At 44.7% G+C, this 22,680-nt stretch overlaps 1 protein-coding gene across 1 annotated transcript in view; it reads left to right on the top strand.

The window, feature by feature from the left end:
• Positions 1–22,680, top strand: part of LOC138568836 (ATP-dependent translocase ABCB1-like) — a 615,126-nt gene that overhangs the window by 42,407 nt on the left and 550,039 nt on the right. Inside the window, exon 3 of the mRNA XM_069646608.1 lies at positions 20,983–21,160. Coding sequence (XP_069502709.1) covers positions 20,983–21,160 — 178 coding nt within the window. The remainder of the gene's footprint in view (positions 1–20,982; positions 21,161–22,680) is intronic.

Raw genomic sequence — 22,680 nt, 5'->3', positions numbered from 1 at the left:
ATGCTGATTGCCAAAAGCAAACCCATAACTGTTGGGAATTCATTTTCTTAAATCCCAAAAAGGGGTGCAGTACCAGTACTCACCACTATCAAAAAGCCGGCGTTTTAAAACAAAACCAGATTTTACTTTTGTGTAAAACTGAATAAATGAACCCAAGGCAAGCCAAAGAAAGACTTACTGAGAGGTGGATACAATGTAAAGTTATATTCTGAAGTGACTTGAAGGTTTATAACAAGACTGGCTGAGCTGTGGATTTCAGCAGTTTAAGTAAATTTGGACTGAAAGACACTAAAAATCTAAATGTTTAAAAGAAATGAGTGACCTACTTTTGAGTGTCACATAGGTTGCAATTGTTTAAATGTCATAGTTTTAAACTTAGAATCAGCATTCTAGCTGCATATGTAAACATGTTTAGTTTTATTTGAATGCAGAAACTGGGGAACAGAAATGACATGTAGCTAAAAACTGGCTTAAAGAGATTCCAATTTTGCCTGGCAACTACCCCCCATCAGGAGTGAAACTTGAGTCACAGCTGTGTTCCCAGGCCTATCTGCCTTTTGCTGGCCACACTAAGGATATGCCATCTCTCTGATAATTGAATTAAGGGGAGCCCCCACAGAATACAGGAGCTCTGAACAATGCAAACCCCTTCACCCAGGCAGATGGTTTATTGCAGATGTCGTAAAACAGCTTCCTCCTGGAAGGACAGGGGAGGGGCACTGCCTGTGAGAGCAAGCTGGCTTGGCAGAACTGGAAAAACCAGAAATTCAACCTTGTGCTGGGGGGAAACCACACCCCTTTGAGGCCAGAACATAACTCTAAAAAGATGAATAACTCATAGTACGGACTTGTGAAAATTATTTAAATGACACCATAATTCTTGTGATTTTTCTGCCCACAGTTTAAGACGTGTTAGGACCCGGTGGTATGTTCAGGGGGGTTTTAGCGGAAAAGAGGATATTACTCTAAATGTATGCATGTTAAAAATCTGACACTTCATCAATTAATGTCCATACTCCTTGCGCACATGTGTGTAAATTTGGGTTAATGTCCGATATTGCAAAATCAGTTAAAAAGTGAAATATGTGCCATTTTTGAATGCAAGCCCCCAGGAAGAGCAGAGTTTGAACAGGGTATACCTCCTGTGATATGTGAAGGGTGCATGTAATTTTAAACAAATGTGTACCTGTGCAAATATGTTTTTTGAGCAAATATAGATTGTGTGCAATTTGACAGGGGAGGATCCTTTGACCCATAAAACCTACAGCATCACTCTGACTCACAGTTCCTTCCCCAATCATGGGAGAGGGGAGAATTGGGCCAATGATAAGTGGAGAGGGGTAGAGCCTAGTGATGCTGCACACACACCCATTTTAAAAACAGATAAAAGCAGACAGACAGGACAGATAGGGAACTTCAAATCCATTTGCAGCGGGACGCTCTGCCCGGAAAATCCATACTTTACCTCCATCAATCTCTAGAGAAAGCTGTGCAGAAAGATCCAGACTTTAAATCCATCAATCTCCAGAATCCAGAGAGGCTAGAGAGAGAGCAGACCCAGACCAGACCGCTGTTAGCAGAACCAGAGAGAGCTGACCCAGATCACTGTGAAGTGCAGAGACCAGAGTCCAGTCTAAAACCTGACCAGATCCGTGGCGAGGCCCATTTAATTCAAGAATATAGTGTGAGTACCTAGTAGAACTGTGCAGAACCAATCTCTTAGTTAAAATAATATAATCCCAGCTATTTTGATCTAAGTAGAACTGCCTCCTAACTGTCACCTGTCATTTGTAAAGCTGTCACCTGTCATTTTCTAGTTGCAAGCTGCACTTGTCTTTTTGAACTTTAAAATTTCAAATCTGAAAAACGACCTTTATTTAATCGCTCATATCTCCGTAACCGTTTGTGCTAGAGACTTGCAGTAACTTTCATCTGGAAGCTGAGATACTAGGCTGTCCTAGGACCCCAAAACGATACTGATAGTCCTTGTAGTTCCTCTGTAATCGCGCCCGGCGCACTCGGAAAAATCTGCCGCGATTTGACATTTTGCCACGATTTGCAAGTTTCTCCACGTGTAAAAATCTGCTGCTGCTTGCCTTCCGTTAAAGAAAAAATTCGTTTGCAACCTGACAACCATTATAGAGCATTGCTAAAGTGATCCTGAACTTATTCAAAGCATATACCACTCACCCTGAACCTCCAAGAGGGAATTAAAAGCATTTTAGCATATTTTTCACTTCATTGCCAGCACATATAAAAGCATGTTGGGCCTGTGTTTCCAACTTCTGTAGTGTAAGCTTGCTGGGGTGAACTGAATTACAGTTGATTGCCTTTCTGAGAACTGTGTGCTTTCCTTCCATTTCCTTGCATTGCATTAAGGGGGGAGGGAATTGCCAGAGAAAAGTTATTACATTGTTTTGTTGAAATCATATTGAGTATTTTCTGTACTGCATTTTCATTCCACCTTGCATCCATTTGAAACCATAAAGTATTGTTGCTATCTTATCCATCCTATAACCACTCATCATTGATTATAAAGAAGTGTGCTAGTGCCAGACTATCCATTATTGATTACATATCAGATTAAGTGTGATATCCAATTATTAATTTATTATAAAGTGTGATATATATCTATATTGTTTAAATTCTCAAATAAACCTTTTAACTTGCAAAACAGAACTACTTCTTGGCTCAGTGGGGTCAGGGGGATTCGAAGAGAGGGGTGTTATATAGGGGTAGTCATCCAGAACGCATGAACTGGACATAAAGATATATCAATAAGGGTTTCCATTCAGTATCCCAGACTAGGCATTGACTTAGCTGTAGTGTTGAATTGAATCCTCTTACATAACTTAGGGTGACCAAACCCAAGTTCCTTTCAAATATTTTTAAAAAACGTACCAGGCGCCCCTCTCTAGAAAAAACATGGCATGATAACCTGTTCTGTGGTTTTTCCCCACTATGAGAGGCCTCAGCCATCGCTTTTTGCTCACTGTACCTTTCACAGATGGGAAATATCCTTTTGCATATCAGTCTTTGTCCCGCCCACATGGGCAGTCCAACACTAAAATGCTATGGCAATTCCCTTCTGAACAAGTGTACCTAAAGCATCATCAGTGAGGTGGAACTGTGCCTCTCTGAGCACAGTGAGGAGGGAGTCCACATATGGGTTCACCCAGGTATATTACGGTGACCAACAACAAGTTCCTAGCAAATAGTTTTTTTAAAAGGTAGCAAGCGCAACTCTCTAGAAAGAACATGGCATGATAACAACTTCTGTGGGTTTTTTTCCCACTATGAGAGTCCACAGCCATCACATTTTGCTCACTGTACCTTTCACAGATGGGAAATAACCATTTGCATATCAGTCTTTGTCCTGCTCACATTGGCAGTCCAGCACCGACATGCTATGACAGTTCCCTTCTGAACAAGAGTAAATACAGCAACCCATGCACGTGTTTCAGCCTTGTTGGGCCTCATCAGCGAGGTAGAGCTGTGCCTCTCTGAGCACAGTGAGGAGAGAGTCCACATCTGGGTTCTCCCAGGTAACTCAGGGTGACCAACCCCAAGTTCCTTGCAAATATTTTTAATAAAGGTAGCCAGCACACCTCTCTAGAAAGAACATGGCATGATAACAACTTCTGTGGGTTTTTTTTCCCACTATGAGAGTCCACAGCCATCACATTTTGCTCACTGTACCTTTCACAGATGGGAAATATTAATTTGCATATCAGTCTTTGTCCTGCTCACATTGGCAGTCCAGCACCGACATGCTATGACAGTTCCCTTCTGAACAAGAGTAAATACAGCAACCCATGCACGTGTTTCAGCCTTGTTGGGCCTCATCAGCGAGGTAGAGCTTTGCCTCTCTGAGCACAGTGAGGAGAGAGTCCACATCTGGGTTCTCCCAGGTAACTCAGGGTGACCAACCCCAAGTTCCTTGCAAATATTTTTAATAAAGGTAGCCAGCACACCTCTCTAGAAAGAACATGGCATGATAACAACTTCTGTGGTTTTTTTTTCCCACTATGAGAGTCCACAGCCATCACATTTTGCTCACTGTACCTTTCACAGATGGGAAATATTAATTTGCATATCAGTCTTTGTCCCCCCCCCACCCCCCCCATGGGCAGTCAAGCACCAACATGATATGGCCATTCCCTTCTGAACAAGAGTACCTACAGCAACCCCATACATGTATTTCAACCTTTTCGGGAATCATCAGTGAGGAGGAGCTGTGATACTTGGAGCACAGTTCACGTCTGGGTTCCCCCAGGTAACTTAGGGTGACCAACCCCAAGATCCTTGCAAATATTTTTTTAAAAGGTAGCAAGCGCCCCTCTATAGAAAGAACATGGCATGATAACCTGTTCTGTGTTTTTCTCCCACTATGTGAGGCTGAAGCCATTGCTTTTTGCTCACTGTACCTTTCACAGATTTGAAATATCCATTTGCATATCAGTCTTTGTCCCACCCACATGGGCAGCCCAGCATGGAAATGTTATGGCAATTTCTGTCTGAGCAAGAGTACCTACAGCAACCCCATTCATCTGTTTCAGCCTTGTTGATGAGGCAGAGCTGTGCCTCTCTGAGCACAGTGAGCAGGGAGTCCACGCCTGGGTTCTCCCAGGTAACTTAGGTTGACCAACCCCAAGATCCTTGCAAATATTGTTTTAAAAGGTAGCAGACGCCCTCTCTAGAAAGAACATAGCATTATAACCTGTTCTGTGTTTTTTTTCCCACTATGAGAGTCTGCAGCCATCGCTTTTTGCTCACTATACCTTTCACAGATGGGAAATATTCATTTGCCTATCAGTCTTTGTCCCGCCCACATGAGCAGTCCAGCACCAAAATGCTATGGCAATTCCTTTCTGAACAAGAGTACCTACAGCAACCCCATACACGTGTTTCAGCCTTGTTGCGCCTCATCAGTAAGTTGAAGCCGTGCCTCTCACAGCACAGTGAGCAGAGAGTCCACGTCTGGGTTCCTCCAGGTAACTTAGGGTGACCAAACCCAAGTTCATTTCAAATATTTTAAAAAAAGGTACCAGGTGCCCCTCTCTAGAATGAACATGGTATGATAACCTATTCTGTGGTTTTTCCCCACTATGAGAGTCCTCAGCCATCGCTTTTTGCTCACTGTACCTTTCACAGATGGGAAATATCTTTTTGCATATCAGTCTTTATCCCCCCACATGGGCAGTACAGCACCGAAATGATATGGCAATTTTCCTCTGAACAAGAGTACGTATAGCATCCTCATAGACGTGTTTCAGCCTTTTGGGGCCTCATCAGTGAGGTGGAGCTGTGCCTCTCTGAGCACAGTGAGCAGGGAGTCAATGTCTAGGTTCCCCTAGGTAACTTAGGGTGACCAAACCCAAGTTCATTTCAAATATTTTAAAAAAAGGTACCAGGTGCCCCTCTCTAGAAAGACATGGCATAATAACCTGTTCTGTGGTTTTTCCCCACTATGAGAGTACTCAGCCATTGCTTTTTGCTCACTGTACCTTTCACAGATGGGAAATATTCTTTTGCACATCAGTCTTTATCCCCCCACATGGGCAGTACAGCACCGAAATGATATGGCAATTTTCCTCTGAACAAGAGTACGTATAGCATCCTCATAGACGTGTTTCAGCCTTTTGGGGCCTCATCAGTGAGGTGGAGCTGTGCCTCTCTGAACACAGAGAGCAGGGAGTCCACGTCTAGGTTCCCCTAGGTAACTTAGGGTGACCAAGCCTAAGTTTTTTGCAAATATTTGAAAGAAAAATTAGCTGGCGCCCCTCTCTAGAAAGAACATAGCATGATCACCTGTCTTGTGGTTTTTTCCCACTATGAGAGTCTGCAGCCATTGCTTTTTGCTCACTGTACCTTTCACAGATGGGAAATATTAATTTGCATATCAGTCTTTGCTCCGCCCAAATGAGCAGTCCAGCAACAAAATGCTACGGCAATTCCCTTCTGAACAAGAGTACCCTTCTGAACAAGAGTACCTACAGCAACCCCTTACACATGTTTCAGCCCTGTTGGGCCTCATCAGTGAGGTGGAGCCGTGCCTCTCTGAGCACAGTTAGAAGGGAGTCCATGTCTGGGTTCCCCCAGGCAACTTATGGTGACCAAACCCAAGTTCCTTGTAAATATTTTTTAAAAGGGTAGCAGGTTCCTCTCTCTTGAAAGAACATGGCATGATATCCTGTTATGTGTTTTTTTCCCACTTTGAGAGTCCACAGCCATTGCTTATTGCTCACTGTAACTTTCACAGATGGGAAAAATTCATTTGCATATCAGTCTTTGTCCCACCCACATGGGCAGCCCAGCACCGACATGCTATGTCAATTCCCTTCTGAACAATAGTACCTACAGCAACCCCATGCATGTGTTTCAGCCTTGCTGGGCCTCATCAACGAGGTGAAGCTGTGCCTCTCTGAGCACAGTGAGCAGGGAGTCCACGTCTGGGTTCCCACAGGTAACTTAGGGTGCCAAACCAAATTTCTTGCAAATATGTTTTTTAAAAGGTAGCAGGCGCCCCTCTCTAGAAAGAAAATGGCATGATAACCTGTTCTTTGGTTTGTTCCCACTTTGAGAGTCTGCAGCCATCGCTTTTTGCTCACTGTACCTTTCACAGATGGGAAATATTCATTTGCATATCAGTCTTTGTCCCACCCACATGGGCAGTCCAGCACCAAAATGCTATGGCAATTCCCTTCTGAACAAGAGTACGTATAGCATCCTCATAGACGTGTTTCAGCCTGTTGGGGCCTCATCAGTGAGGTGGAGCTGTGCCTCTCTGAGCACAGTGAGCAGGGAGTCCACGTCTTGGTTCCCCTAGGTAACTTAGGGTGACCAAGCCCAAGTTTCTTACAAATATTTTAAAGAAAATGTAGCAGGCGCCCCTCTCTAGAAAGAACATAGCATGATCACCTGTTCTGTGGTTTTTTCCCACTATGAGAGTCTGCAGCCATCGCTTTTTGCTCACTGTACCTTTCAAAGATGGGAAATATTCATTTGCATATCAGTCTTTGTCCCACCCACATGGGCAGTCCAGCACCAAAATGCAATGGCAATTCCCTTCTGAACAAGAGTACGTATAGCATCCTCATAGACGTGTTTCAGCCTTGTTGGGCCTCATCAGTGAGGTGGAGCTGTGCCTCACTGAACACAGTTAGCCGGGAGTCCATGTCTGGGTTCCCCCAGGTAACTTAGGGTGATCAAATCCAAGTTCCTTTCAAATATTTTTTTAAAAGGTAGCAGGCACCCTCTCTAGAAAGAACATAGCATTATAACCTGTTCTGTGTTTTTTTCCCACTATGAGAGTCTGCAGCCATCGCTTTTTGCTCACTATACCTTTCACAGATGGGAAATATTAATTTGCATATCAGTGTTTGTTCCGCCCAAATGAGCAGTCCAGCACCAAAATGCTATGGCAATTTCCCTCTGAACAAGAGTACATATGGCATCCTCATAGACGTGTTTCAGCCTTTTGGGGCCTCATCATTGAGGTGGAGCCGTGCCTCTCTGAGCACAGTTAGAAGGGAGTCCACGTCTGGGTTCCCCCAGGCAACTTAGGGTGACTAAACCCAAGTTCCTTGTAAATATTTTTTTTAAAAGGTAGCAGGTGCCCCTCTTTGAAAGAACATGGCATGATATCCTGTTCTGTGTTTTTTTTCTTCCACTATGCGAGTCAACAGCTATCACATTTTGTTCACTGTTCCTTTCACAGATGGAAAATAATAATCATTTGCATATCAGTCATTGCCCCGCCCACATGGGCAGTCCAGCACCGACATGCTACGTCAATTCCCTTCTGAACAAGAGTACCTACAACAACCCCATACACGTGTTTCAGCATTGTTGGGCCTCATCATTGAGGTGGAGCTGTGCCTCTCTGAGAACAGTGAGCAGGGAGTCCACATCTGGGTTTCCACAGGTAACTTAGGGTGACCAAACCCAAGTTCTTGCAAATATTTAAAAAAAAGGTAGCAGACGCCCCCCTCTAGAAAGAACATGGCATGATAACCTGTTCTTTGGTTTGTTCCCACTTTGAGAGTATGCAGCCATTGCTTTTTGCTCACTGTACCTTTCACAAATGGGAAATATTAATTTGCATATCAGTCTTTGCTCCGCCCAAATGAGCAGTCCAGCAACAAAATGCTACGGCAATTCCCTTCTGAACAAGAGTACCCTTCTGAACAAGAGTACCTACAGCAACCCCTTACACATGTTTCAGCCCTGTTGGGCCTCATCAGTGAGGTGGAGCCGTGCCTCTCTGAGCACAGTTAGAAGGGAGTCCATGTCTGGGTTCCCCCAGGCAACTTATGGTGACCAAACCCAAGTTCCTTGTAAATATTTTTTAAAAGGGTAGCAGGTTCCTCTCTCTTGAAAGAACATGGCATGATATCCTGTTATGTGTTTTTTTCCCACTTTGAGAGTCCACAGCCATTGCTTATTGCTCACTGTAACTTTCACAGATGGGAAAAATTCATTTGCATATCAGTCTTTGTCCCACCCACATGGGCAGCCCAGCACCGACATGCTATGTCAATTCCCTTCTGAACAATAGTACCTACAGCAACCCCATGCATGTGTTTCAGCCTTGCTGGGCCTCATCAACGAGGTGAAGCTGTGCCTCTCTGAGCACAGTGAGCAGGGAGTCCACGTCTGGGTTCCCACAGGTAACTTAGGGTGCCAAACCAAATTTCTTGCAAATATGTTTTTTAAAAGGTAGCAGGCGCCCCTCTCTAGAAAGAAAATGGCATGATAACCTGTTCTTTGGTTTGTTCCCACTTTGAGAGTCTGCAGCCATCGCTTTTTGCTCACTGTACCTTTCACAGATGGGAAATATTCATTTGCATATCAGTCTTTGTCCCACCCACATGGGCAGTCCAGCACCAAAATGCTATGGCAATTCCCTTCTGAACAAGAGTACGTATAGCATCCTCATAGACGTGTTTCAGCCTGTTGGGGCCTCATCAGTGAGGTGGAGCTGTGCCTCTCTGAGCACAGTGAGCAGGGAGTCCACGTCTTGGTTCCCCTAGGTAACTTAGGGTGACCAAGCCCAAGTTTCTTACAAATATTTTAAAGAAAATGTAGCAGGCGCCCCTCTCTAGAAAGAACATAGCATGATCACCTGTTCTGTGGTTTTTTCCCACTATGAGAGTCTGCAGCCATCGCTTTTTGCTCACTGTACCTTTCAAAGATGGGAAATATTCATTTGCATATCAGTCTTTGTCCCACCCACATGGGCAGTCCAGCACCAAAATGCAATGGCAATTCCCTTCTGAAGAGCATCCTCATAGACGTGTTTCAGCCTTGTTGGGCCTCATCAGTGAGGTGGAGCTGTGCCTCACTGAACACAGTTAGCCGGGAGTCCATGTCTGGGTTCCCCCAGGTAACTTAGGGTGATCAAATCCAAGTTCCTTTCAAATATTTTTTTAAAAGGTAGCAGGCACCCTCTCTAGAAAGAACATAGCATTATAACCTGTTCTGTGTTTTTTTCCCACTATGAGAGTCTGCAGCCATTGCTTTTTGCTCACTATACCTTTCACAGATGGGAAATATTAATTTGCATATCAGTGTTTGTTCCGCCCAAATGAGCAGTCCAGCACCAAAATGCTATGGCAATTTCCCTCTGAACAAGAGTACATATGGCATCCTCATAGACGTGTTTCAGCCTTTTGGGGCCTCATCATTGAGGTGGAGCCGTGCCTCTCTGAGCACAGTTAGAAGGGAGTCCACGTCTGGGTTCCCCCAGGCAACTTAGGGTGACTAAACCCAAGTTCCTTGTAAATATTTTTTTTAAAAGGTAGCAGGTGCCCCTCTTTGAAAGAACATGGCATGATATCCTGTTCTGTGTTTTTTTTCTTCCACTATGCGAGTCAACAGCTATCACATTTTGTTCACTGTTCCTTTCACAGATGGAAAATAATAATCATTTGCATATCAGTCATTGCCCCGCCCACATGGGCAGTCCAGCACCGACATGCTACGTCAATTCCCTTCTGAACAAGAGTACCTACAACAACCCCATACACGTGTTTCAGCATTGTTGGGCCTCATCATTGAGGTGGAGCTGTGCCTCTCTGAGAACAGTGAGCAGGGAGTCCACATCTGGGTTTCCACAGGTAACTTAGGGTGACCAAACCCAAGTTCTTGCAAATATTTAAAAAAAAAGGTAGCAGACGCCCCCCTCTAGAAAGAACATGGCATGATAACCTGTTCTTTGGTTTGTTCCCACTTTGAGAGTATGCAGCCATTGCTTTTTGCTCACTGTACCTTTCACAAATGGGAAATATTCTTTTGCATATCAGTCTTTGTCCCGCCCACATGGGCAGTCCAGCACCGACATGCTATGGCAATTCCCTTCTGAACAAGAGTACCTACAGCAACCCTGTGCATGTGTTTTAGCTTTGCTGGGCCTCATCATTGAGCTGGAGCTGTGCCTCTCTGAGCACAGTGAGCAGGGAGTCCATGTCTGGGTTCCCCCAGGTAACTTAGGGTGACCAACCCCAAGTTCTTGCAAATATTTTTTAAAAAAGGTAGCAGGCGCCCCTCTCTAGAAAGAACATAGCATGATCACCTGTTCTGTGGTTTTTTCCCACTATGAGAGTCTGCAGCCATCGCTTTTTGCTCACTGTACCTTTCAAAGATGGGAAATATTCATTTGCATATCAGTCTTTGTCCCACCCACATGGGCAGTCCAGCACCAAAATGCAATGGCAATTCCCTTCTGAATAGCATCCTCATAGACGTGTTTCAGCCTTGTTGGGCCTCATCAGTGAGGTGGAGCTGTGCCTCACTGAACACAGTTAGCCGGGAGTCCATGTCTGGGTTCCCCCAGGTAACTTAGGGTGATCAAATCCAAGTTCCTTTCAAATATTTTTTTAAAAGGTAGCAGGCACCCTCTCTAGAAAGAACATAGCATTATAACCTGTTCTGTGTTTTTTTCCCACTATGAGAGTCTGCAGCCATCGCTTTTTGCTCACTATACCTTTCACAGATGGGAAATATTAATTTGCATATCAGTGTTTGTTCCGCCCAAATGAGCAGTCCAGCACCAAAATGCTATGGCAATTTCCCTCTGAACAAGAGTACATATGGCATCCTCATAGACGTGTTTCAGCCTTTTGGGGCCTCATCATTGAGGTGGAGCCGTGCCTCTCTGAGCACAGTTAGAAGGGAGTCCACGTCTGGGTTCCCCCAGGCAACTTAGGGTGACTAAACCCAAGTTCCTTGTAAATATTTTTTTTAAAAGGTAGCAGGTGCCCCTCTTTGAAAGAACATGGCATGATATCCTGTTCTGTGTTTTTTTTCTTCCACTATGCGAGTCAACAGCTATCACATTTTGTTCACTGTTCCTTTCACAGATGGAAAATAATAATCATTTGCATATCAGTCATTGCCCCGCCCACATGGGCAGTCCAGCACCGACATGCTACGTCAATTCCCTTCTGAACAAGAGTACCTACAACAACCCCATACACGTGTTTCAGCATTGTTGGGCCTCATCATTGAGGTGGAGCTGTGCCTCTCTGAGAACAGTGAGCAGGGAGTCCACATCTGGGTTTCCACAGGTAACTTAGGGTGACCAAACCCAAGTTCTTGCAAATATTTAAAAAAAAGGTAGCAGACGCCCCCCTCTAGAAAGAACATGGCATGATAACCTGTTCTTTGGTTTGTTCCCACTTTGAGAGTATGCAGCCATTGCTTTTTGCTCACTGTACCTTTCACAAATGGGAAATATTCTTTTGCATATCAGTCTTTGTCCCGCCCACATGGGCAGTCCAGCACCGACATGCTATGGCAATTCCCTTCTGAACAAGAGTACCTACAGCAACCCTGTGCATGTGTTTTAGCTTTGCTGGGCCTCATCATTGAGCTGGAGCTGTGCCTCTCTGAGCACAGTGAGCAGGGAGTCCATGTCTGGGTTCCCCCAGGTAACTTAGGGTGACCAACCCCAAGTTCTTGCAAATATTTTTTAAAAAAGGTAGCAGGCGCCCCTCTCTAGAAGGAACATGATAACCTGTTCTTTGATTTGTTCCCACTTTGAGAGTCAGCCGATGCTTTTTGCCACTGTACCTTTCACAGATGGGAAAAATTAATTTGCATATCAGATTTTGTCCCACCCACATGGTCAGCCCAGCACCAAAATTCCATGGCAATTCCCGTCTGAACAATAGTACCTACAGCAACCCCATGCACGTGTGTCAGCCTTGCTGGGCCTCATCAATGAGGTGGAGATGTGCCTCTCTGAGCACAGTGAGCAGGGAGTCCTTTCTGGGATCCCAGAGTTAATTTAGGGTGACCAACCCCAAGTCCATAGCAATTATTTTGTTTTTAAAAGGTAGCAGACCCCCCTCTCTAGAAAGAACATGGCATGATAACCTGTTTTTTGGTTTGATCCCACAATGAGAGTCCACAGCCTTCGCTTTTTGCTCCCTGTACCTTTCACAGATGGGAAATATTAATTTGTATATCAGTCTTTGTCCCGCCCACATGGGCAGTCCAGCACCGAAATGCTATGGCAATACGCTTCCGAACAAGAGTACCTACAGCAACTCCATGCACGTGTTTTAGCATTGTTGGGCCTCATCAGTGAGGTTGAGCTGTTCCTCTCTGAGCACAGTGAGCAAGGTGTCCACGTCTGGGTTCCCCAAGGTAAATTAGGTGACCAACCCCAAGTTCATTGCAAATATTTTTTTTAAAAGGTAGCAGGTGCCCCTCTCTAGAAAGAACATGGCATGATAATCTGTTCTTTGGTTTGTTCCCACAATGAGAGTCCGCAGCCATCTGCCATCGCTTTTTGCTCACTGTACCTTTCACAGATGGGAAATATTCATTTGCATATTAGTCTTTGTCCCTCCCACAAGGGCAGTCCAGCACCGAAAGAGTACCTAGAACAACCCCATGCACGTGTTTCAGCCTTGTTGGGCCTCATCAGTGAGGTGGAGCTGTGCCTTTCTGAGCACAGTAAGCAGGGAGTCCACATCTGTGTTCCTACAGGTAACTTATGGTGACCAACCCCAAGTTCCTTGCAAATATTTTGCGGGTGTTCTGTGTTTTTTTCCCACTATGACAATAAGTAGCGCTCAGATACCGCTATATAAATGCTAAATTATTATTATTATTATTATTATTATTTTTATTATTATTATTATTATTATTATTTATTATTATTAGTATTAGTATTATTATTTATATATTGCAGTATGTGTGATGGGTGGCTGTGAGCACAGCATATGAGAGAGGGGCATTTGCAAGCCATGTCTGGGTGCAACATTCTCTATGGTATTCCAGGAGCATATGTGTGCAGTGTTGCAACATTGCTGCCCTCTTCCTAGTGGTTTCCAGAAAGGGCTTTATAAATGTATCCAGAAGGCTTAACCACTGTCATCTGTGAAGCAGAGTGTCACATGTGATGTCTCCTGCTATATATCCTGCTATAAGTGTATAGACTGGGTTCTAACACACAATATTACCTCCCAGAACATAACAACCCAGCCTTGCATCTGGTCTGACCACTATAAAATTATGTTTGAAAGATACCTGCAGAGGAGGAATTGGTAGATTTCAATAGGTTCAACTGCTGAGTGACCTCGCTATTGAAGTCTGATACCAAGGATGGAGGCCTATATATTACAATGAAATTAACGCATTTGGTGGGGGTAGGGGAGTATTTGAGGTGGAGGGTTTTGCAGCCCGTGCAAGACAGTGGAGCTTTGGACAGTGTAAGGTAAGTGCACTAAATGCCTCTTTCTACTATGATAGCATGTTCAGTTTTTCCTGGAACAAGAAGTACCTCAACTTGACCACCTCATCTGTCAATGCAAAGGTAGACACGCTCGTCCTGCACACGTTTTCTCTTTTCATATTCCTCTTCATGAGTCAACACAGCAGTATGATGCCCATCAGATCAGCCGTTTTGGAAATGTCTACCAACTGTGTGGGGCTATTGTTTTTTGTGTAGAGTGGTCTGATTGTTGTGAGATGTGCTGCTTCATTTGGTTGTCATTTGCAGGCCTACTTGCACCAGTTTGTGATTGGAGCAAACTGTGTTGAGCATTTTATTGAACAAATAGATGTACCTTTGTGTTCGAGTTTTTGGAGAAAATAAAGTCCCACTTTTGAAGAATACTCACCTCTTACTTTCCTAATGTGTCTGCTTTACCTTCTTTCTGCTAACTATGTGCACCTTGAACCCTCATTTTGCACAAATGATGTACATTTGCACATCTTCTGGATTAGTTTGTCTGTGAATTATGTGCAAATATTTCTTATGTTGCAATCTGCTATAAAGGGTGGTGAAAACCGCTTACATACTATGGGGCTCATTACGAGTTTGACCCTAAATTGGCAGTAATTCTGCTGTGGTGGAATTAGCGTTACTGCCTTGTGTAACAGCGGAATTACCACCACATTAGAACCTGTCGGGTGCACAAACACACACCATTGGCAGTAACGGTAATTCCACCCAGAGGAGTTACCGCTGATCAATCCAGGTGACGATGAATATCTGCCAATAATTGGTATAATTGCTGTTACCGTGCAAACATTCAGCAGAAAATCCGCTGGCGGAATTACTGCTGGCGGAATTATCGCCAGTCGAAATTCACCATTGCTGGAAAAGAAAGCATGGCGGCGGCCATTTTCAAACAACGCCATCCACTCATACTCACCAGAAGGGATTGCAATCCAAGCCTACAACAAACCCTGAACATGTCCTCAGGCAGTAAAAGTGATAGAAATGTGAAAAGAAAGGCAAAATTCAGTGAGCACGAGCTCACTGTCCTGGCCGAGGAGGTGGTGCCAATGTTGACAAGCTGTATGGGCCAGGCCACAGAAAGATGTCCCACCAGCTCAAGATGGCTCTTATGGACCGGGATAAAGGACAATGTGGCCGCCATCGGAAACCACTCACTGGACATGGGAGAGATACGTAAGTGGTGGAACGACTTGAGGAGCAGGATGCGAATGCTTGTCAACACCCACTGCAGGGACACAGCGGCCACTGTCAGAGGAAATGCGACCACATTACAGCTCATGCCATGGGAGAAAAGGGTGAAAAGCATCCTCCACATGGAGGGCCAGAAGGCTGTGGGCACTGCAGATTTGGTAGCCAGCTACCCTGAAGATCCTGGTGAGTATATGAGTAAGTGGATAATGTCCCACATGCACAATAGGTGTACACTGCAGGTGAGCAGAGCCTACAACCAACCAACAAGCCCAATTGATGCACTGTTTACTGTCTCCTGACAATCATTCAAAAAACCGAGGACCCCATTGAGGACACCAGTGGGGGTGGCACACATGGAGAACCAAGTGCAGGGAATGTTGCAAGGCATGCCACACCCATGGAAGAGATACCCCAGAAGGAAATTTCCAGGTTGGCCCAATCCAAGGGCCATGCAGCTCACACCTCCGGGGATACCGGTACAGCAGCCACAGTGGAAGGGCAATCCACAGTGGACACATGCACCACACCCGCTGTTACATCAGCATGTCACACTGGTGCCCCTTGCTCCTTCTCCCCAGCCACCCCTGCGAATGAGATGTCCCAGAGGACATCCCCCCATCCGGTCAATCGCCCATGCAGTCCTCTCCCTCCTCTTTGTCTTCTTGCCGTGGCCTCAATTGGCCAAACATTGAGGGCAATGATCCCTGGGCGGATGATGGTGACATGCGAGGCGTCGAGCCACCAGGAAAAGCACCACCATGCACCACCAAGGCCAATACAACAACCAGCCATGGATGACATTTGAGAGGGGATCAGGGTGATGGAGCGGTGTCAGAACACAATTCAGCGACTGGTCATTCGCCAACAGATTGATGCACGTGCACTGCCTGAGGTGGTGCTCAATGCCGCCAGGAGGGTGTCCAGTGCCCTGGACTGACATTGTCAGCGTGCTTCTGTGGGGTCTGTGAGGACCTCCCTCATGAGCAGAAGGGTACTTGAATGGTGTGCCCAAATGTTGGCCACCAACAAAAACATCACCCTCACCCTGCAGCATGTCCGGGGCAGTGAACTGGGCAGTTCCATTTCAGAAACCCCTACAGTGGGATCCGTGGTGAGCATGCCACCAAGGTGGTCTCAGCGCTGCACCTCACGTGATGGTACTCCCACATCAGTCAGTCGCAAGAGGAGGCGGTAACGGACCCGTGTCACACTGAATACAGGGTTATCATGTTGTGGATGAGGGCGGGGGTGTGTATCATGTTGTGGATGTTTGACACTTGTGCAATAAAAGGCAGTGGGCTTGGAGCTATGCGTGTATGTCCATTTTTTTGCGTGCACATGATTCCTACTATACCTGCAAATGCACTATGGTGAGCAGCATGTGTACATCAATGTTACAATCAATGGTCGTGTTAGAGATTTTGTCACACAAGCCGTCCATCCCTTCCATACTCCCGTTCACTGCATATCAGCACTCTGCCTGGGGGCATTGGGTGTTTTTTGTTTCTGGTGGTGGCATGTCCTCATCAGAGGACAGGGATCCTTTCACCTGAGAAAGATATTGTGCAACATGCATCACAGACATACTATTGCATTGCCTGGCATGTACTGGTCCATTGTGTCAGTGGCGGAAACGTGTAGGTTGGGAGGGCAGGTCCTGCATGTACAGTCCCTTTATCGGCCATGCATTGTACGGTTGTTGTATTGTCCCCGCCTTCACATTGCATTCCAGTGGTGCTGCAGTATCATTCAGTGTGATGGCACTTCTACTCACCCAGTATCCAGGTCTGTTGCCCTTTTTGGCTCTCAAAGTGTGCAGGAAGTGCAGGCTGATCAGCTGTTTGTCAGTTGGGTTAGAGGGTGGGGCATGACCCGGGGGATGGGTGCTCGCATTGCATGGCTTCACCTCCTCCTACTACTGCTGCTCCGCCTCTTCCTCCTCTATGCACCATGTACCCTGCTCTGATGTTCATTGCTGTGCAACTCAGTGGGGGGCGGGGCAGCTGCCTGTCTCAGTTTGTAGCAGCAACTGGCAGGAGGGTGTTGGGTAATGTGTTTGGGGAACGTCCTTTTATACTCCTTCTGAGTGGTCTGGTGCACCTGTGCCTTGATTTGTGACACCTGTATGTATTAACCTGCACCTTTTGCTGTTGAGGTACCTGTGCTGTGTTTTTTGCTGAATTACTGGTGATTTTTGGAGGTAATTCCACTGATTTCGGATTTGTATTGTTTCAGAAATGGGAATTTGTTTTTTGGAGGTAATTCCGCCAACAGAATTAACCCCGATGCCAATTCTTAGAGGAGTTACCGCTGGAGGTAATTTCAGCGGAGGTAATTACGCCGGGGGAATTACCACCACATTTTCTGTAGGTCATAATTTGGCCTAGTGCCATACTTGTAATGAGGCCCTATGTATGCTCCAATTAACACACTTCCAAATAGTCAACAATACAAGGTAAGCTTTTTTTTAAAGAAAGCATATATTACTTGATATCACACTGGACCAGAGTCTCAAAACATAGCGCAAATGAAAGGAACACAGAGAAAGTGATTGCTTCTTTTGTGCTATTTTCATAAATGCCCAGGTCACCATATTCACAAAGGTGACCTGGGCTATTCAGTGGGGTATGGGCAATAGTACAAAAATGTGATGTTCAGCCCCCTTACATAATTCTGGCACTAATGGATGAGAGGCTCCCAGCAAGCACATTTCAACGAGACGGGTCGTTAAAGGGCCTGTCTCGGTGAAATGACAAAAAGAAAACATTTCCATCATTGTTTGGGGGGTGGAAATGCTAGGTTGACAGCAGCAGTTTAACCCACGGATGGAACACTTTAACAGAAAATCATGACAAGGTCAGATATGCCCTGCAATGATTTGCGCCTCCCATGCAATCGTTATGCAATCGTTATGAGCATGGGTAGGGGGATGATCCTCGTTTTTGGGCATTTTGCAGCTCATACTGTGTGTGTATTTGGGATGCACTTTAAAATGCCCCCATATTTGTGCAAATGAGCAAAGGAGAATAAAAGGTCATATGAATGAGTGCAGGAGATACACTGGCACATTTCCTCACATGCGCCCTAAAAAGATTTGAGAATCTGGCCACCTGTATTTTTCTGCATTCATCATTTGAGTAAAGACAGCATAGTCTATGATTAATGTATTCACCGTGTATGCACAAGGGCACATGCACGTTGATAAAATACTCAGATTTATTTGAATACAAGCAAGAAAACTACATGCTGGTATGCATGCCAGTTTTGACCACACATGCAATATGCCTATGCAGGGTAAACTGTGGAGTGTCCGTATATTTGACGAAGCATGTTTCAAAAGATGGGCTCCCACTGTTGCCTGTTCCCCTATATATGGCCATGTCTCGGAACAAGTGCAAATCAGTCAGGCACCCTCTCAAACCAGTGATGCCATTGCTGTGGCTAGAATGGAAATGCCTGTGCACTGCATGGCACCCTCCGTTCCTTTTTAATCTCCATCTGAGTAATGCAAACATATGAAACATGAAATTCAAGTATCACACCATCTAAAATCTGCCAATTGCAATTTCCCCCCCTGCACCAATGTGTGTGATGGGATGGCCTCAGCCCTAAATCCACAGGGATGCGTGGTGCCTATGCATATCCTTGTGAATATCATGGTGTTGGGTGTCCATGCAATCCTAATATAGAGATGGTTGGTCAGCTAGAAGATGTTCACACACAGCCCCCAGCCCCCTTTTTTAGAATGCAACATTTCTCAAGTGCAAGTATGCAACACCACCAAGCATGTTATGTACTTTAATTATAATTTTCATGGTGCACATCTTGCCTCATACTACTGCAACCATATGCCAAAAGCTCTTTGTTGGGGTACGGATGCATTGATTTAAAAGTATATAGTTGGAACGTGTCCCAGTTGGAACATGTTGATTTTATTGTGTGAAGGGCAAAAATGTGTTCCATTTGGACGACTGAATTCTTAAAGCCACATCAAATATATCCCACTGTAGGTCGGGTGATGTCAAGTTCATTATCGAGATGGTCTGTGTCAATCCATGTGGTGTATTATGAAGCAAATTAATAGTTACACAATGAGTTAGACGCATGTCCTATTTGTTATTAGAAGATGTAATACATGATGGGAAGAGCTAAGTTCCACTCACTGTGCTGTGAGCATATTGCACTGGGTAATATGTGAGGGAATTGTGGTATATGTCTACAGAATCATTAGAGAACAACTGGATAAGGTAGGAGTGCTCCCTATTCTACCCTGCCACATTCCACACTCCAAATACCATGTCAACCCATTACAGGAACTCAGAAATCATAATTTAGATGTGACTCCTAGTCATTGCCTGTGAATGAGCGAGTCTACACTCCTTTTGGTGTTCACTTCTGGACCATCCACGTACAAAGAAATAACTCATTTGGAACTATTTTTGGGACATTTTACTTTTCCAAAGCCCTCCATCAGTGAGGTGAAGATTGAGCGTTCCAAAGCAGAGGCCATGTGCGCATCCTAAATACAGATAGGGCATGGTGGAGGTGACCTGCTGATGGAACTAGACCTGCCTCTCTGCCATTTATACCATTACACAGGATCTCACTGGGGATGAAGGAATCCTGAAGGTTTTTGCCAGCCTCCCCATGTTGGAAGAAAGAGAACAATGGCTTATCTTCTACTTGAGCCCTTGGATAGAGGCTCACAGCACTCTGAGACCAGAACAGCCAGAATTCCTGTGTTACGCCATAACCGACTTCAAGCCATCTTTGAACCATGCTTCATAACTGTTGAGCAAACAGGATCTGACAGTGTTGCTTCTGACACTCTCTTCAGCTTTGGTCTGCTTGCAGAATGATAGATAGCCTGGTTAGATGCCACTGAACAGCCATGATCAGAATAAGGAACTGTTGGAATGATCCAGCCACCCCGGTTCCATGTATTGGGACCCTATGGACTGGCTAAACCACGTTTTGCAAATTTTTCACCAAGAAGAAAAATCTTCTGAACTACTATATTGGCTGTTGTCCCACTGCAAAATATCCAGAGTGATTGCCTCTCTTACATTCTTCATTTCTCTGTCTTCCTTTGCAGAGCGATATGTAGTGAGTTATTTGTATAATTGATTTGTTTAGTAAAGTATGTATATTTTATAGAATTTTGAGTGGGCACCCTTTCATTTTGGAACAGTTTTACTTTGCTTTTGGGATTGCTAATGGATCACATTCACGCCCCTTCAGATGGTATAGCCTTCCTTCAACCATGGTCTCCTTCATGATTGGGATAACTGTTGGTTTGTAGACATGTGGGGGCTGACTAGGAGGTTAAGCCTCTAATCATCCTTGTACTCCTGCAGATCCGAAGTCATTTCATCACAGGTGGATGAGTGATGCTTCCTCCATGACATGCATGCACACTGCACCTGTGTCCTGACTGCTGACAGCTGCTATAGCCACTGTTTACTGGTGCCACCACCACATATCCTAGAGGTGGCCTATCAGTCCACCTCACACCGCTCCAAAAGCCACAGGTGCTGCAGGAGTCTGCAGCCCGACGGTAATCACCAAGTTTCCGGGTTACCTTGCTCACTCCTTCTCCCATCCATCAAAATGATTTTCCCACCTCCCTCTGCCAAGAGGCACAATTCACTCATCGGGTCACTACAGGGGTGACCTGTCCATTGTTTCCTGTAACACCACAATTCCAATTATCTCCTGCAATACGAACTCCTGCTTCTGTCCTGGAGGTTTAGTAATACAGAAAACAAACACAATACCTCCCTTCATATTACACTTTAAATACATGCAATCTATCCATTCTAGCTCTGTGTTTGTGTCTGTATTTGTCTTCCTGCAGAGGAGTGTTACTAGTGCAGGCTGTAACCCCAAGCCAGGTGGGCCATGTTTGGACCATGTGATACAATGATTTTGGCATGTTTTGGGAATGTTTAGCGTAAAGCAATGCATTTTCAAGATTAGTCAACTGTTAGTTTGTGAATCTAAACACATACTACCATATTTTCTGTTTTCAGATACGAGGTTAACTTACATGATGCAAAAAATGCTGGCATTAAGAAATCACTTACAACAAACCTGGCAATGGGCATCTCTCAGTTTCTTACTTTTTCAACCTATGGACTTGGTCTTTGGTATGGAACAAAATTAACTGTAGACGAAAAGGACCATTATACCATTGGAAACGTAATAATTGTAAGTAGAGGAGCATACAACTCTGTCTTTTGTAGCAGGGCACATATAATGCTGTCTCAAATGAAAATAAAATGAATATACATGTGCCAATACCATGGAGAGTACAGTGGTGTGATATGCAGGCCTGGTACCAAGAACGTTATATGTAAAATGGATGCATAGTATATAATTAAAGAAGCACACTATACATTGTATAACAAACCTTAATAATCTTCAACAATTAAAGTGGCTTTTTGCCACATCACTAAAGAGCTAAAGTGCAATACATCATATTTAATATTTTGGTGTATGAAAAAAGAAATCTCACAAGATGCATAAAACCTGTTTTTTTCTTTGCACGATACTGGGATAATTAGACACATCTGTGAAAGCAGTAGGAACAGGCTTCGCTTCCTCGTTTTTTTAAAAAAAAGTAGGAGGGAGTGTTTGAAGCTCCCTAGCATAATCACTACAAGGCAATTTTCCAAGAATTACTAAGAATATAGCATTTACTCCTCGGCGCAGTAGGTATGATAAACATGCGTTAAACCTGCGTTAATATTGTTAAATTGGTACATATATATGTTGGACTTAATTTGTAACTATAATGTACCTTAGACAACATTCCAACTGCTAGGTGACAGAGCACAGCAACCTCTGCAATGGCTTATTGCCTTTCATGCATGACATTAGTAATCACTGACTAGTGCAACGGGGTCATTGACCTCGTTTTAGGCATAGGACGATGTCTATGGCTGGGTAGTATATACTGCAGATGGTTTATGACAATGCAGGCATGGGGTGGTGCAGAGGAGTAATACAAAGGAAGAATGATTACAATATTTAGGGCCTCATTAGGACCCTTGTGGAATGGGTTTAACAGCGCCAGTAAAGGTGCCGGAGCCGTTAAACCCTTTGTGCCCTATTACGAGGTACCCTTGCGGGACCTGCTCTGGAAGTCTGGTCGGATCGGACGTCCTTTGCGGGTCCCGCGTGGAGACCAGAGAGCTAACAACGGGCCCGTTATTAACGGGCCCGTTGTTAGTTCCCTCCCCATTCCCATTGAGTCGTATGGGGGCTCAAATGGGGATGGATACATTGAATGAGGCATTACCAGGTCCTCCAAGGTTGGAATGGCCCAGTAATTCCTCATTCAATGAACCCGGACCCGAGTTTGGAGGCAGCCATGCCTCCAAACTGGTAATGACGCCCATAGTGTTGATGGCGAAGCAGGACATAAATGTTCTTAAACGTGATTTAAACTGGGTGTATGATAAAGGCCGGATGGAGGAACAGTGGTTGGGTTTTTGCAATAATTATAGCAAATTGAAGAGTCAACCTAGGCTGGGAAGGAGACAAAACGTTGAGAACGTATGGACACTATGTAAAATATATGGGTTATCAAGTTATTTGCATAACATTTGCAAGGGAGGAAGAAGAGCCTGGAGAATCAGAAGTAAGAATGAGGTTTTTGTTGGTGGTGTCCTTGAGCACATCAGTGCAGACTAGGAATGAATTAGTGCAAAACATGAAGATCATTC

This window comes from Ambystoma mexicanum, chromosome 2q, assembly GCF_040938575.1.
Source record: "Ambystoma mexicanum isolate Mex_15411 chromosome 2q, UKY_AmexF1_1, whole genome shotgun sequence".
Classification (NCBI taxonomy): Eukaryota; Metazoa; Chordata; class Amphibia; order Caudata; family Ambystomatidae; genus Ambystoma; species Ambystoma mexicanum.
Note: the sequence above shows the minus strand (reverse complement) of the source record. Positions and strands in the feature narration are given on the sequence as shown.